Genomic DNA, 18,680 nt, shown 5'->3' with positions numbered 1-18,680 from the left:
AACTCAGTAACCCACACACACACAGATCTCAGTAACCCCCACAGACACACACACACACACACACACACACACACAGAACTCAGTAACCCACACACACAGAACTCAGTAATCCACACACACACACACACACACACACACAGACACAGACACACACACACACACACTGAACTCAGTAACCCACACACACACACACACACACACACAGAACTCAGTAACCCACACACAGAGAACTCAGTAACCCACACACACACACACACACACACACAGAACTCAGTAACCCTCACACACACACACACACTGAACTCAGTAACCCACCCACACACACACACACTGAACTCAGAAACCCACCCACACACACACACACACACACACACACACTGAACTCAGTAACCCACACACAGAGAACTCAGTAACCCACACACACACACACACACACTGAACTCAGTAACCCACACACACTGAACTCAGTAACACACACACACACACACACACATAACTCAGTAACTCACACACACACACTAAACTCAGTAACCCACACACACTGAACTCAGTAACACACACACACACACACACTGAACTCAGTAACCCACACACACACACACACACACACACACACAGAGAACTCAGTAACACACACACACACACACACACTGAACTCAGTAACCCACACACACTGAACTCAGTAACACACACACACACTGAACTCAGTAACCCACACACACACACACAGAACTCAGTAACCCACACACACACACACACACACACACACACACACACACACACACACACTGAACTCAGAAACCCACACACACTGAACTCAGTAACCCACACACACACACACACACACACTGAACTCAGTAACCCACACAAACTGAACTCAGTAGCCCACTCACACACACACGCACACACTGACCTCAGTAACACACACACACACACACACTGAACTCAGTAACCCACACACACACACACACACACACACACACACACACACACACACAGAGAACTCAGTAACACACACACACTGAACTCAGTAACCCCCACACACACACACACGCACACACACACACACACACACACACACACAGAACTCAGTAACCCACACACACAGACACACACACACACACACACACACACAGAACTCAGTAACACACACACACTGAACTCAGTAACCCACACACACTGAACTCAGTAACCCACACACACACACACACACACTGAACTCAGTAACCCCCACACACACACACACGCACACACACACACTGAACTCAGTAACCCCCACACACACACACACACACACACACACACAGAACTCAGTAACACACACACACTGAACTCAGTAACCCACACACACAGAACTCAGTAACACACACACACTGAACTCAGTAACCCCCACACACACACACACGCACACACACACACACACACACAGAACTCAGTAACCCACACACACAGACACACACACACACACACACACACACACACAGAACTCAGTAACCCACACACACACACACTGAACTCAGAAACCCACACACACTGAACTCAGTAACCCACACAAACTGAACTCAGTAACCCACACACACACACACGCACACACTGAACTCAGTAACCCACACAAACTGAACTCAGTAACCCACACACACTGCACCCAGTAACCCACACACACAAACACACACACACACACACACAGGACTCAGTAACCCACACACACACACACACACACACACATACACAGAACTCATTAACACACACACACACACACACACACACACACACACTGAACTCAGTAACACACACACACACACACACACTGAACTCAGTAACACACACACACACTGAACTCAGTAACCCACACACGCACCCACACACACACACTGAACTCAGTAACCCACACAAACTGAACTCAGTAACCCACACACACACACACACACACACACACTGAACTCAGTAACACACACACACACACACTGAACTCAGTAACACACACACACACACACACACACACAGTGAACTCAGTAACCCACACACACTGAACGCAGTAACCCACACAAACTGAACTCAGTAACCCACACACACACACACTGAACTCAGTAATACACACACACACACACACACACACACACACACACACACACACACACACACACTGAACTCAGTAACCCACACACACACAGAGCTCAGTAACACAAACACACACACACACACACACACACACTGAACTCAGTAACCCACACACACTAAACTCAGTAACCCACACACTGAACTCAGTAACCCACACACACACACACACTCACACACTGAACTCAGTAACACACACACTGAACTCAGTAACCCACACACACACACACACTCACACACTGAACTCAGTAACACACACACTGAACTCAGTAACCCACACACACTGAACTCAGTAACCCACACACACACACACACACACACTGAACTCAGTAACCCACACACACTGAACTCTGTAACCCACACACACACACACACACACTCACACACTGAACTCAGTAACACACACACACACTGAACTCAGTAACCCCCACACACACACACACACACACTGAACTCTGTAACCCACACACACACACACACACACACACTGAACTCAGTAACCCACACACACACACACACACACACACTGAACTCAGTAACCCACACACACACACACACACACACACTGAACTCAGTAACCCACACACACACACACACACACACACACACAATGAACTCAGTAACCCACACACACACACACACACTGAAATCAGTAACCCACACACACACACACACACAGAACTCAGTAACCCACACACACACACACACACACACACACACACAGAACTCAGTAACACACACACACACACTGAACTCAGTAACACAAACATACACACACACACACACACACACAATGAACTCAGTAACCCACACACACACACTGTGGGTTACTGAGTTCAGTGTGTGTGTGTGGGTTACTGAGTTCATTGTGTGTGTGTGTGTGTATGTTTGTGTTACTGAGTTCAGTGTGTGTGTGTGTGTTACTGAGTTCTGTGTGTGTGTGTGTGTGTGTGTGTGTGTGTGGGTTACTGAGTTCTGTGTGTGTGTGTGTGGGTTACTGAGTTCTGTGTGTGTGTGTGTGTGTGTGTGTGGGTTACTGATTTCAGTGTGTGTGTGTGTGTGTGTGGGTTACTGAGTTCATTGTGTGTGTGTGTGTGTGTGTGTGTGTGTGGGTTACTGAGTTCAGTGTGTGTGTGTGTGTGTGTGTGTGGGTTACTGAGTTCAGTGTGTGTGTGTGTGTGTGTGTGGGTTACAGAGTTCAGTGTGTGTGTGTGTGTGTGTGTGTGTGGGTTACTGAGTTCAGTGTGTGTGTGTGTTACTGAGTTCAGTGTGTGAGTGTGTGTGTGTGTGTGTGTGTGGGTTACAGAGTTCAGTGTGTGTGGGTTACTGAGTTCAGTGTGTGTGTGTGTGTGTGTGTGTGTGTGGGTTACTGAGTTCAGTGTGTGTGGGTTACTGAGTTCAGTGTGTGTGTTACTGAGTTCAGTGTGTGTGTGTGTGTGTGTGTGTGTGTGGGTTACTGAGTTCAGTGTGTGTGTTACTGAGTTCAGTGTGTGAGTGTGTGTGTGTGTGTGGGTTACTGAGTTCAGTGTGTGGGTTACTGAGTTCAGTGTGTGTGGGTTACTGAGTTCAGTGTGTGTGTGTGTGTTTGTGTTACTGAGCTCTGTGTGTGTGTGGGTTACTGAGTTCAGTGTGTGTGTGTGTGTGTGTGTGTGTGGGTTACGGAGTTCAGTGTGTGTGGGTTACTGAGTTCAGTGAATTTGTGTGTGTGTGTGTGTGTGTGGGTTACTGAGTTCAGTGTGTGTGGGTTACTGAGTTCTGTGTGTGTGTGTGGGTGGGTTACTGAGTTCTGTGTGTGTGTGTGTGTGTGTGTGTGGGTTACTGAGTTCACTGTGTGTGTGTGTGTGTTACTGAGTTCTCTGTGTGTGTGTGTGTGTGTGTGTGTGTGGGTTACTGAGTTCAGTGTGTGTTTGTGTGTGTGTGTGTGTGGGTTACTGAGTTCAGTGTGTGTGGGTTACTGAGTTCACTGTGTGTGTGTGTGTGTGTTACTGAGTTCAGTGTGTGTGTGTGTGTGTTACTGAGTTCAGTGTGTGTGTGTGTGTGCGTGTGTGGGTTACTGAGTTCAGTGTGTGTGTGTGTTACTGAGTTCAGTGTGTGTGTGTGTGTGTGTGTTACTGCGTTCAGTGTGTGTGTGTGTGTGTGTGTGTGTTAATGAGTTCTGTGTATGTGTGTGTGTGTGTGTGTGTGGGTTACTGAGTCCTGTGTGTGTGTGTGTGTGTGTGTGGGTTACTGAGTCCTGTGTGTGTGTGTGTGTGTGTTTGTGTGTGTGGGTTACTGGGTGCAGTGTGTGTGTGTTACTGAGATCAGTGTGTGCGTGTGTGTGTGTGTGTGGGTTACTGAGTTCAGTTTGTGTGGGTTACTGAGTTCAGTGTGTGTGGGTTTCTGAGTTCAGTGTGTGTGTGTGTGGGTTACTGAGTTCTGTGTGTGTGTGTGTGTGTGTGTGTGTGTCTGTGTGTGTGGGTTACTGAGTTCTGTGTGTGTGTGTGTGTGTGTGTGCGTGTGTGTGTGTGTGGGGGTTACTGAGTTCAGTGTGTGTGTGTGTGTGTGTGGGTTACTGAGTTCAGTGTGTGTGTGTGTGTGTGTGGGTTACTGAGTTCACACACACACACACACACACACACACACACACACACACACACACACACACACACACACTGAACTCAGTAACACACACTGAACTCAGTAACACACACGCACACTGAACTCAGTAACCCACACACACTGAACTCAGTAACCCACACACACTGAACTCAGTAACCCACACAAACTAAACTCAGTAACCCACACACACTGAACTCAGTAACACACACACTGAACTCATTAACCCACACACACTGAACTCAGTAACCCACACACACTGAACTCAGTAACCCACACAAACTAAACTCAGTAACCCACACACACTGAACTCAGTAACCCACACACACTGAACTCAGTAACCCACACTCACACACACACACAGAACTCAGTAACCCACACACACACACACACACACACTGAACTCAGTAACCCACACACACTGAACTCAGTAACCCACACAAACTAAACTCAGTAACCCACACACACTAAACTCAGTAACCCACACACACTGAACTCAGTAACCCACACACACTGAACTCAGTAACCCACACAAACTAAACTCAGTAACCCACACACACTGAACTCAGTAACCCACACACACTGAACTCAGTAACCCACACAAACTGAACTCAGTAACCCACACACACTGAACTCAGTAACCCACACACACTGAACTCAGTAACCCACACACACTGAACTCAGTAACCCACACAAACTGAACTCAGTAACCCACACACACTGAACTCAGTAACCCACACACACTGAACTCAGTAACCCACACACACTAAACTCAGTAACCCACACACACTAAACTCAGTAACCCACACAAACTGAACTCAGTAACCCACACACACTGAACTCAGTAATGCACACACACTGAACTCAGTAACGCACACACACTGAACTCAGCAACCCACACAGACACACACACGCACACTGAACTCAGTAATGCACACACACTGAACTCAGTAACGCACACACACTGAACTCAGTAACGCACACACACTGAACTCAGTAACCCACACACACTGAACTCAGCAACCCACACAAACTGAACTCAGTAACCCACACACACTGAACTCAGTAACCCACACACACTGAACTCAGTAACCCACACACACTGAACTCAGTAACCCACACACACTGAACTCAGCAACCCACACAAACTGAACTCAGTAACCCACACACACTGAACTCAGTAACCCACACACACTGAACTCAGTAACCCACACAAACTGAACTCAGTAACCCACACACACTGAACTCAGCAACCCACACAAACTGAACTCAGTAACCCACACACACTGAACTCAGTAACCCACACACACTGAACTCAGTAACCCACACACACTGAACTCAGTAACCCACACAAACTGAACTCAGTAACCCACACACACTGAACTCAGTAACCCACACAAACTGAACTCAGTAACCCACACAAACTGAACTCAGTAACCCACACACACTGAACTCAGTAATGCACACACACTGAACTCAGTAACCCACACACACTAAACTCAGTAACCCACACAAACTGAACTCAGTAACCCACACAAACTGAACTCAGTAACCCACACACACTAAACTCAGTAACCCACACACACTGAACTCAGCAACCCACACAAACTGAACTCAGCAACCCACACAAACTGAACTCAGTAACCCACACACACTGAACTCAGTAACCCACACACACTGAACTCAGTAACCCACACAAACTGAACTCAGTAACCCACACAGACACACACACACGCACACTGAACTCAGTAATGCACACACACTGAACTCAGCAACCCACACAAACTGAACTCAGTAACCCACACACACTGAACTCAGCAACCCACACACACTGAACTCAGTAACCCACACACACTGAACTCAGTAACCCACACACACTGAACTCAGTAACCCATACACACACACACACACACTGAACTCAGTAACCCACACAAACTGAATTCAGTAACCCACACAAACTGAATTCAGTAACCCACACACACTGAACTCAGTAACCCACACAAACTGAACTCAGTAACCCACACACACTAAACTCAGTAATGCACACACACTGAACTCAGTAACGCACACACACTGAACTCAGTAACGCACACAGACTAAACTCAGTAACGCACACACACTGAACTCAGCAACACACATACACTAAACTCAGTAATGCACACACACTGAACTCAGCAACACACACACACTAAACTCAGTAATGCACACACACTGAACTCAGTGACCTACACAGACACACACACATGCATACTGAACTCATTAACCCACACACACACACACACACACACTGAACTCAGTAACCCACACACACTAAACTCAGCAACCCACACAAACTGAACTCAGCAACCCACACACACTAAACTCAGTAATGCACACACACTGAACTCAGCAACCCACACAAACTGAACTCAGCAACCCACACAAACTGAACTCAGTAACCCACACACACTGAACTCAGTAACCCACACACACTGAACTCAGTAACCCACACACACTGAACTCAGTAACGCACACACACTGAACTCAGCAACCCACACACACTAAACTCAGTAATGCACACACACTGAACTCAGCAACCCACACAAACTGAACTCAGCAACCCACACAAACTGAACTCAGTAACCCACACACACTGAACTCAGTAACCCACACACACTGAACTCAGTAACCCACACACACTGAACTCAGTAACCCACACACACTGAACTCAGCAACCCACACAAACTGAACTCAGTAACCCACACAGACACACACACACGCACACTGAACTCAGTAATGCACACACACTGAACTCAGCAACCCACACAAACTGAACTCAGTAACCCACACACACTGAACTCAGTAACCCACACACACTAAACTCAGTAACCCACACACACTGAACTCAGTAACCCACACACACTGAACTCAGTAACCCACACACACTGAACTCAGTAACCCACACACACACACACACACACTGAACTCAGCAACCCACACAAACTGAACTCAGTAACCCACACACACTGAACTCAGTAACCCACACACACTAAACTCAGTAACCCACACACACTGAACTCAGTAACCCACACACACTGAACTCAGTAACCCACACACACTGAACTCAGTAACCCACACACACACACACACACACTGAACTCAGTAACCCACACAAACTGAATTCAGTAACCCACACAAACTGAATTCAGTAACCCACACACACTGAACTCAGTAACCCACACAAACTGAACTCAGTAACCCACACACACTGAACTCAGTAACCCACACACACTAAACTCAGTAACCCACACAAACTGAACTCAGTAACCCACACACACTGAACTCAGTAACCCACACACACTAAACTCAGTAACCCACACAAACTGAACTCAGTAACCCACACAAACTGAACTCAGTAACCCACACACACTAAACTCAGTAATGCACACACACTGAACTCAGTAACGCACACACACTGAACTCAGCAACACACACAGACTAAACTCAGTAACGCACACACACTGAACTCAGCAACACACACACACTAAACTCAGTAATGCACACACACTGAACTCAGCAACACACACACACTAAACTCAGTAATGCACACACACTGAACTCAGTGACCTACACAGACACACACACATGCATACTGAACTCAGTAACCCACACACACACACACACACACACACTGAACTCAGTAACCCACACACACTGAACTCAGTAACCCACACAAACTGAATTCAGTAACCCACACAAACTGAATTCAGTAACCCACACACACTGAACTCAGTAACCCACACAAACTGAACTCAGTAACCCACACACACTGAACTCAGTAACGCACACACACTGAACTCAGCAACACACACACACTAAACTCAGTAACCCACACAGACACACACACACGCACACTGAACTCAGTAATGCACACACACTGAACTCAGCAACCCACACAAACTGAACTCAGTAACCCACACACACTGAACTCAGCAACCCACACACACTGAACTCAGTAACCCACACACACTGAACTCAGTAACCCACACACACTGAACTCAGCAACCCACACAAACTGAACTCAGTAACCCACACAAACTGAATTCAGTAACGCACACACACTGAACTCAGTAACCCACACTGAATTCAATATCCCACACTCACTGAACTCAGTAACCCACACTCACTGAACACAGTATCCCACACACACTGAACTCACTAACCCACACACACAGAACACAATAAGCCGCGCAAACTGAATTCACTGACCCACTCACACTGAACACTGAGTAACCCACACAACTGAACACTCAGAAATCCACACACGCAACTCAGTAACCCACACACACTGAACTCAATAACCCACACACACTGAATTCAGTAACCCACACACAGTACTTAGTAACACACTAAACTCACTACCCTACACACAGGGAAATCACCATCCCACACACACTGAACGCATTACCCCACACACACTAACTCATTAACCCACACACATAACTCACTATCCACCATACACTGCATTCTTACTGACTACACACTGAATCCACTGACCCACACACTGAGAACTGAGTAACCTGCACACACTGAACTCAGCAACCCACACACACTAAACTCACTAACCCACACACAAAGGATTTGCTAACCCCCACACACTGAACTCACTAATCTATGCACATTGAACACTCAGTAACCCACACACACTGAATTCAGTAACTAAAACACACTGAGCCCACTAACCCACACACAACTGAACTCACTAACCCACACACAACTGAACTCACCAACCCACACACTCTGAACTCACTAACCGCCACACACACTGAGCTCAGTACCCCCCACACACTGAACTGACTCCCACACACACTGGACCCTCACTGACCCACACGCACTGAACCTTCAGTAGCCGTCCCCCCCGCCCCAACACACACACACACACACACACACTGAACCCGGCAGTGATGTGACAGCTCCCTCTGAGTCGGGCTGCTTTTCAGAGACCCGGGGGGAGATGGGCTCCGCTTGGTACAAACTCCATCACAAGGTGATTGAGGTGAGTCCGCTGCCCCGGGAGTCAGATATTAGCCCCCCTGGGGACCGGGATCGCAGCCCCGGGACGGACAGCTGGCTGGTGGCCGCCGGGGAGTGTGTGACACGCGGACACCTGAGGGCAGCATCCCGGGGGAGAAGGAGCGAACTTCCCCCCCTGAAAGAGGCGAGAAGTTGCACTGGCGCCCTGCCCAGTCTCAGGCAAGGTGAGTTCAGCAATACATCAATGAAACAAAGCACTTTGTAGCTGCTCTGAAACGATGCAGCGACTCATCAACAGGCAGATTCTGCATCAGATAAAGCCCAGCATGGGGCGCAATGCCTTATCTTGTCAGCTTAGATCTTACTCCTCTCCTTTATGGGGACCTTGATTTAGATTCAATTGGCTTTTGAATTTGTTTTTTTGGAACAAGCGGGGAATGAATTTGACTTTGCCCGCTCCATTCTGAGCATTGGCTTTGTAACTTTACCAATGGAATATAAAAATGAATAAAAGTCAACGTTGCAGAATTTACTCACTTTCTACGAATTGTTTCTTCGAAAGATTGGTAAAGTCTCTGTGCCTGTTTCCCAGATTTTATTTTTGGGTTCAAAATACTTTATTGGGCAGAGGAGAATGATTCCTATTAAAAAAAAATTTTGCTTGGAGCAGGTTCTCAAGCTTGGTTGATTTCTGTTTTCCAAGTTCAGTGGAATGAATCAAGGGATTTGTCATTATTTCCTTGTTATGCATTTTAATTTGTTAATAATTGTCCAGATTTACATATTGCTTTCTTTTCCCACACAGGGCAAAGCGGTCTGGGGAACCGGCATGGTGACACAGAGGTTAGCTCTGCTGCCTCACAACGCCAGAGACCTGGGTTTGATTCCCAGCTTGGGTCACTGTCTGTGGAGAATTTGCACATTCTCCCTGTGTCTGTGTGGGTTTCCTCCAGGTGCTCGGGTTTCCGCTCACAGTCTGAAATAGTGCTGGTTAAGTGCGTTGGCCTCATTAAATTCTCCCTCAGTGTACCCGAAGGGGTGCCAGAGTGTGGTGACTAGGGGATTCTCACAGTAACGTCATTGCAGTGTTAACGTTAGCCTTCTTGTGACACAATAAATAAACCCAGCCTCGTTAATTCCTGTACCATTAATATTTGACAAAGACTTCAGGTTTATTTTTCTTTTGTTTTGAAGTACCCAGGTCCATCTCGATTGATATCAGGCTAGATATGGAGGAAAAGAGCATTGTTAAAAACCACCCTCCTCGCAGGTTTCAGGTAAATGAAATATTTGAACTCAGCTATTTTGCAACACTCAGCCTGCTTTTTAAAATCTACTTTCTACCTCACCCCCGCCCCTTGAAAGAAGAAACTTAAACTTTCTTTTGAGGTATAGTCCATCAAAACATTGTTCGAAAGGTCAACCAGGAATCTCCCACCATGGGTCAAAGCTTCCCTCACTGTGTCATAATACATTGGACCTGAAAGGCTTGTATGGCTGGATGTGGAAAGTACAGTAAGAAGTCTCACAACACCAGGTTAAGGTCCAACCAGTTTATTTGATGGACTTTAACCTGGTGTTGTGAGACTTCTTACCGTGTTTACCCCAGTCCACTGCTGGCTTCTCCACATCATGGATGTGGAAAGACCATCTTTATGGCCAAAGCAAAATACTGCAGGTGCTGAAAATTCAAAGTAAAAACAGAACGTGCTGGAAATACTCAGCAGGTCAGGCAGCATGGGTGGGATTTTATGGCTCTGCTCAAGTAAGACTGGAAATTCCCACTGTAATGACTTCAGTCAGGCCATTGAGGTTGGCCTATTGGAATATGAACTCCCTGATTAAGGAGCCAATTGATGAGCAAATCCGGGAGTCTTTTCCTTATATTTAACTGGGAGTGTCAGTTCCTCTGGCACTCCTGAAGGTAGACTGCTGGCTGATAGCACTCTGTGTACTGCTGTTGGGGTTTAAATAAAGGGATTTTGGTGAAGGGACTTCTGCCTCCGAACACTTATTACACCCACCCGAGGTCAACAAACATTTCTGTTGTCCACCCCCACCCTCTCCGATTCCATGGCGGGCTAGGCAGTAGAATTCTGGTGCAAAAGGAAAATGGAGTTAACTTTTCAGACTTATCCATAATAATCTCCATAGTAATCCATAGTAATCTCGCCTAGCTACGTGTGGTCCGTCTTAATAACTGCTGTCCAGTAGTGACACATTATTAGGTAGGCTGCTGAAAATGGTTTGTTGCACTGCCTGTTATTTATCAATGTGGGAGTACCTAAGAGTTCCATATTTATGGATTGTACACAATGTTTGAAACCCCTTTCCCAACAATTTTAACCGAAATCAGACCGCTGAAACTAGCAGCTATAACAATGTTGAATTTATTCATCAATGAGGGAACAAGACCAAGCACAGAACTTACCAAATCTTCAGGCTTATAAACTATAAACTGGATAAATCACAGGCTGGGAAGTGTAACTTCAAAGAGGACAGAGCAGTCTGAGAATTGACAACTGTCCACACCCACGGGGGACACACAATTCACAATCTGGATTTCTTCACTTTTCTGCATCTCAAATCTTCACACAACTCCCTTACATTTCCATCTTAGATTCTTCCCAGGTTACAATGGAAATGATCGACCTGTAACACAATGCACAGATTGTGTGGTTTACTGTATCTTGAATCTCAGCACTACACCTGTAACAGTTTCTACAGTATCATTAGCCGGTGTACTGCTTCCTAAAGTAAGATACGATGTGTGGGATTTTAAGGCCTTGCTTGGACAAGACCAGAAATTCCCACCCGAGGCAAGCAGAGATTTCCATGGTCGGACCCTCGCCTGTGCCGATTCCATGGTGTGTGAGGTGGTAGAGTGCCGATCGATACCATTCAAAATCATTGGATATCCTAAAGCACTCCACAGCCTGTTGAAATACTTCCAAAGTGTAGTCACCTCTGTAAGAGTGATGCTGTTTTGCATGGACGCTAAGGAGACTTTGTAGTCAAGTGATAGCATTTCTACCTCTGGACCAGAAGCTCTGAGTTCAGGTCCAATGCCAGGATTTGTTGACCATGGAAGAAGCATTCAATATGGTTCAACACACTGGTAATCAGTTTGGGAATCTTTCCACCATTTCTTAAAGTTGCTTTCTACACAACTGCGCACTTAAATTAAAATTCCAGCAACAGTCCTTTCCATTTCATAAAGAAAGGGACCTCTTGAGATCTAAAGAAATGAGGTGGCATGGTGGCACAGTACTTAGCATTACTGCCTCACAGCGCCAGGGACACTGGTTCGATTCCCAGCTTGGATCACTGTCTGTGTGAAGTCTGCACATTCTCCCCATATTTACATGAGTTTCTTCCAGATGCTTGGGTTTCCTCCCACCATCCGAAAGACATGCTGGTTAGATTGATTGGCCATACTAAATTGCCTCTTAGTGTCAGGGGGATTAGGAGGGTAAATACATGGGGGTTATGGGGATAGGGCCTGGGTGGGATTGTTGTCGGTGCAGACCTGATGGGCTATATGGCGTCCTTCTGCACTGTAGTGATCCTATGATTTTAATATGTGTACATTTCACTAGCACAGTGATAGTTTTACTATTTTACAACGTAGTATAAATGTCCCTTCGACATTGCCAATCTGCCCTTTGCACAGTGCTGGGGGACCAGGCCCCTCCCCCCACCTTATCCCCAACCTCCTGGGGCCTACATGGCCTCCCTTCACTCCAGCAGGGTCGACTGCCAGTTCCCCTTCAGTGGGAAACTATTGTAAACACCGCTGGAATGAACAACTCCTGGACAGGTGGGGCAGGCTTGTGGGCCTGGAGATTTCAGTCCCAAGCCTGTTAATAGTATTAAAATCTGGATTCTAATATTTAAATCAGCTCCGCAGCGATTTCCAGCACAGAGCTGATGACTCTGGAAATCCTATTCCTGGAGACCCTCGGAGACTGTGGCGCCCAGTGAGAAGCCTGCTAAACGGCCTCTGTTGATGTCTCCTGCCTCGTTGCACTGTGAGAGCAAGTGGCAATGCTAAAGCAGTGCAACGGGCTGAGAGATTTGCCCCCATCATGTCCATTCCAATCATTACTCCAAAGGGACCCAAATATACTCTTCATCTAAATAGCAAGGAAAACTGTCAGCTTTTTTTTCAATAATTAACATTAATTTAAGTAACATTATTAACATTAGTTAACTGAACAAGATTGAACTAATTCAACATTAGTTTTCTTTCCAGTTAAGGAGAAACTAGTGCCGTTATTTTAAAGAGGGGGTATTATCATATTATAATGTAGAACAGCATTTCTCCACTATTTTTAAAACTCTATTGTATGATGGTTGCCTTTGCTTGTGGACCAGGTAAAGGGAGTTTTAATGTGAGGCCACATTACAGAACAAAATTCTGTCATTTCAAAAATATACTGGGTGAAAAGTATCCCATTTATTGTTTGCCACAAAGTTAAATGTCAACAAATGTAAAACTATGAAAGTATTGTTCTTATTCTTGTTTTTAGAGACTTGAACCCATCAATAGTAGTACAGTGATCTCCCCAGAGAAGCTTCTAGAAAAGCAACGAGCAGCAAATACACACAAATCGCAGGTGAATTATTTGAAAACATTCCTTATCTTGTACTCAGGTCCAAACTATGATGATAATCTGGGCAGATTCTGCCACTGGCTGGGCTCAAGACAACTTTTACGTTCAAATTGTTTTATATTTTGTTTTCATACTTACTGCTTAGAACATGTCTTCTTTCCTCCCTCCCTCCCTCCCTTCTTCCGACCCTCTGTTTCTCCCTCTCTCACTTCCTCCCACCCTTTCTCCCTCTCTTCCTTCCTCCTTCCTTCTCCTCCCTTCCTTCCTCCCCTCCGTTCCTACTTTCTTCCTTCCCCTCCCTCCGTACCTTCTTCCTTCCCCTCCATCCCTCCTTCCATTCTCTCCCTCCCTCCCTCCTTTCTTCCTGTCTCTCCCCTCCCTTCCACTCCCTCGCCTCCCTCCCTCCTTCCTTCCCTGCCCTCCCTCCTCCTTCCTTCCTTCCCTCCCTCCCTCTTTCGCTTTTCCGCTTGATGCCTCATGTCTTTGCGGGTGGAATTCTCCCATCCTGGCTGCAGTAGTTCGGTGATGGGTGGACATAGAGTCAGAAACCTGGTGGTGTAAAATCACATTGCAATTCTCCCAATGGTAGGTTAATGGTGTAGGTCAGTCTCCCTACTGTCTGATGGTATGAATGTCACTTTTATTCATTTGTATCTCATGAATGTTCATTGAAATATCTGCCCGCTGGTGCCCCATCAGACCTTCCAATCTTGCCTCACACTAGCGGGAAATCACATTGACATCAAGTTCCAATGTTAAAGAGAGCCGTGTACATGATGGTCCTCAGCTCACCAGAGACTTTGAGGTGAGCGCAACAAAGCCTTTCAGCCATCGTGCTGCACAGCTTTTGGATCGTTGTTCACCCCCTCTGCAAATTGGCTCCTGCTCTCCATCTCCATGCCAAGTTGGTCTTCATGGAACTGCTGGATCCATGGATCTCTTTCTGAATCACCATCTTGGTTCAGTACTGCATCTGGAGTTGGGGAGTATGGGGAATGTCATTCCCACTGGTGACACACACCAGTGTCCATCTGGACAGCACAGCGCTTTGGGACTCATTCAGCCATCTCAACAAAGGTCCACAGTTCAGCCGGAGTGGGTTGCGAGATGAAGGGGGAGGGTGTTGGTGGCCTGATGAAGACAAGAGAGGGCAGTGTGGAAGGAGGGCTGTGCAAAGAGGGGGAGAGAAAGGGTGAGTGTCCACAATGGCAGGCAGAGGGGCAAGGAAGTGGATGAAGAAAACGAATAATGGAAGGTAGAACGAAGACCGAGGGGAGGGAAACTGGACCCTGACAAGACTGCATGTAAAGTTCACAAACAAGCGGGCTAAAGGGATACCATGTTATTTGCTGCAAGGGGGTGGGTGAAGATTTCAGAAGTGGTGGGTAGAGGTCCACATGAGGCATGAGCGCCTTGCAGGTGATGAGGTTGAAGGGAGGATGATTGAATCAAGGAATAGATTTCTTCTTGAGGCCGCTAAGCCTTTTCCCTCTGGGTTGCTCTCATCCTGCATAGTCTGGTGAAGAAAGGTGGCTGGAGAGAGTGATATGGGTGTGCTAGACTGGCATTGAACTTTGGCACCAAGACCTTTGAACCCACGAACTACTGGTCTGCCAGGTGAATCAGATGGCAACTCATCTGGCAGACCAGATTCCAAGCACAGAATCTGGTGTAGGATCTCACCATTCTGGCCAGTGGGACAGGCATCAACAGAGTCACCTGCCACTGCACTTAGGCTGGAATTTTACCACCCCGCCTGCCATGGAATCGGGCGAGGGGTGGACAATGGAAATATCCGTTGACCTCAGGCGGGATTTTATGGTTTTGAAATGAGCGAGGCCATAAAATCCTATCCCTAGTCTCAAACTGGGAGAATTCTACTCCACAACTCCTCAACTCCAATAGTTTCTTTCTTTAGGAGTTTCTCCCCACCATCTACTGCACCAATGTGTCCCAAAATCTCTGATTTATACTCTTTTTCAAGAATATAATCCTGGATGGATTATTGACATTGCTTTTTCGCCCAATAAAGATTTACTTTTTTTATAATTTCTACAAAATGTTGAAGTCCTTGCATAAATCCTGGGTTGAGAAACCGGCTTTTAATGTCATTCACCTGCTTCTTGAGCTTTTGCATGTACTATCTGTCCTTGATTAATCAGATCTAGGTCCCACATCGCTCTTTCCTTACCTCACTCTATGCTGTTCTCCGGCATTATCCCAAGAAACATTCCTTTCTTAAAGTTAAAAAGCCAATTTGTAGAGTGGACTTGGCAAGCCCTTAGTCCATCTCTTTTCTTTCTCCAAAGAAACAATGTTATTTCAAATTGAATCCAACTCATGATCCCCACAAGAGGTTCACAGAGGATCCAAGCTGACGAGAAAAGGCATCGTATCAGATCTTGGGCTTGATCTGATGCTTGATCTTCATCAAAAGGCCAAGAACATCTGAGCTTCCAAGTTGCAGAAGGACAGCCTGCCCCTCTACCGCAGCTATGTTTGCAGCCAGGTGTCCCTGGAAAGGGAGCATGCGGTGTCCACAGGTGCAGTGGATGCCTTCTGCGCCCGCTGGGCACCGCAGGGGTTGGGGTGTGTTATAGATCCTGATAATCACATTTTGATTTAATGTTTTAAGTTTCCTTTGGACTTTGGTTTCTGTTTGGACTGTTCCCCCCCTTCCTTTAGGGGGGCTGCCCCTTTTAATTTGTCCCTAAGTTAATTTGAGTTTGTTTACTCATTGGGTATGTGAAAGAGGTTCCAAGTTGCAGAAGTTTCATTAATTTGTGTCTGTCCCTTCACCATTTATTTATAGTCAAAGTTGTTCACAAGGCCTGTTAACAAGCTGTTCATAATGGCCATTTAGTTCAGCTGTTGTTATTTTTCATCAAACTGTTGAACCATGGAGTTGTTCACTGAAGTAACTTCTATTTCCACACACAGATGAACTTGTGTTCCAGCAGAGTCTTAATTAAGCAATATTGAATAAAAAGCCCAACACAGTTTTGTAATACAGTTCTTTGGTTTAAGTATCTACCAGTTGGTCTGTCATAAATGCTGGATTCTTGTTTGAACATGGTTCCTTTCTGAGCTAGCTACAGCTATCATCACCTAAAAATAATCCTTCCACTGATTTGTTTTTGGCTGGCCAACATTTATTGCCCATCCCTAGTTGCCTTTGTTTAGATGTCAGTTGAGAGTCAACCATATTGCTGTAGGTCTGGAGTCACATGTAGGCCAGACTGGGTAAGGACGGCAGATTTACTTCCCTACAGGACATTAGTGAACCAGATGTGTTTTTAGAGCAATCGACAATGGTTTCATGGTCATCAGTAGATTCTTAACTCCAGAGTTTTTTAAATTCAATGTCCTAAATCTACCATGAAGGGATTTGAACCCAGGTCCCCAGAACATTAGCTACGTTTCTGGATTAACAGTCTAACAACAATAGGACATCATCTTTCCACTATATAACAAAGAACAAAGAAAATTACAGCACAGGAACAGACCCTTTGGCTCTCTAAACCTGCACCAACCATGCTGCCTGACTGAACTAAAACCCCCTACTCTTCTGAGGACCATATCCCGCTATCTCCATTCCATTCATGTATTTGTCAAGATGCTCCTTGAAAGTCACTATCGTACCTGCTGCCACTACTTCTTCCGGTAGTGAGTTCCAGGCACGCACCATCCTCTGTGTAAAAAAACTTGCCTTGTACATCTCCTTTAAACTTTGCCCCTCGCACCTTAAACCTGTGCCCCCTAGTAATTGACTCTTCCACCCTGGGAAAAAGCTTCTGACTATCCACTCTGTCTGTGCCTCTCATAATCTTGTAGACTTCTATTAGGTTTCCCCTCAACCTCTGTCGTTCCAGTGAGAACAAGCCAAGTTTCTCCAACCTCTCCTCATGGCCCTCCATACCAGGAAACATCCTGGTAAATCTTTTCTGTGCCCTCTCCAAAACCTGCACATCCTTCTGGTACTGTAGCAACCAGAATTGAACACTATGGGCCCGATTTTACCAATCGGAGGCTAAGGGCCGGATCCGGATGTAAAATGGATCCGAGCCCGGAATCCTCGTTCCAGTGCGCCCGTACGCTTTTTGCCAGCTCTGATCCGGCCCGTGCTGTGGGCGGGGCTCAGCGCTGCTGGAACAATCGGAGCATCTGAACTACGCGTGCGCAGTTCGAAAAGAATCTGAAACAGTGCGCCCGGGCTCGAAAAACAAAACCAGCAGAGAGCCGGAGGGGGGGGCAGAATGAGCCGCGATCAGATCCCCCTCGAGGCAGGCCCCCACAGCAGACCCCCACCCTGGATCGAACCCCCCCCCCTCCACCCCCAGG

At 46.4% G+C, this 18,680-nt stretch overlaps 1 protein-coding gene and 1 long non-coding RNA gene across 6 annotated transcripts in view; one reads left to right on the top strand and one right to left on the bottom strand.

Annotated features, from left to right (window-relative positions):
* Positions 1-18,680, bottom strand: part of LOC145352630 (uncharacterized) — a 77,218-nt gene that overhangs the window by 45,656 nt on the left and 12,882 nt on the right. For 3 of the 4 annotated variants that reach the window (XR_013888560.1, XR_013888558.1, XR_013888559.1), the window contains exon 1: positions 10,261-10,909. This is a non-coding gene — a long non-coding RNA (uncharacterized LOC145352630). Of the gene's footprint in view, positions 1-10,260; positions 10,910-12,154; positions 12,376-18,680 lie in introns of those variants that run through there. The other variant, XR_013888561.1, reaches the window with a different exon arrangement.
* The window catches only part of LOC145352629 (factor associated with metabolism and energy-like), a 30,269-nt gene continuing 21,222 nt past the window's right edge, over positions 9,634-18,680 (top strand). For both annotated transcript variants that reach the window (XM_080202765.1, XM_080202766.1), the window contains exons 1-3: positions 9,634-9,947; positions 10,918-11,000; positions 14,256-14,342. In XM_080202765.1, the coding sequence (XP_080058891.1) occupies positions 9,704-9,947; positions 10,918-11,000; positions 14,256-14,342 (414 nt within the window). In that variant the 5' untranslated portion in view covers positions 9,634-9,703. The remainder of the gene's footprint in view (positions 9,948-10,917; positions 11,001-14,255; positions 14,343-18,680) is intronic.

This window comes from Carcharhinus amblyrhynchos, chromosome 14, assembly GCF_965287045.1.
Source record: "Carcharhinus amblyrhynchos chromosome 14, sCarAmb.v2.hapA, whole genome shotgun sequence".
In the NCBI taxonomy this organism is placed as follows: domain Eukaryota; kingdom Metazoa; phylum Chordata; class Chondrichthyes; order Carcharhiniformes; family Carcharhinidae; genus Carcharhinus; species Carcharhinus amblyrhynchos.
The sequence above is the reverse complement of the archived record's forward strand: the minus strand, read 5'-3'. Positions and strand labels throughout refer to the sequence as shown.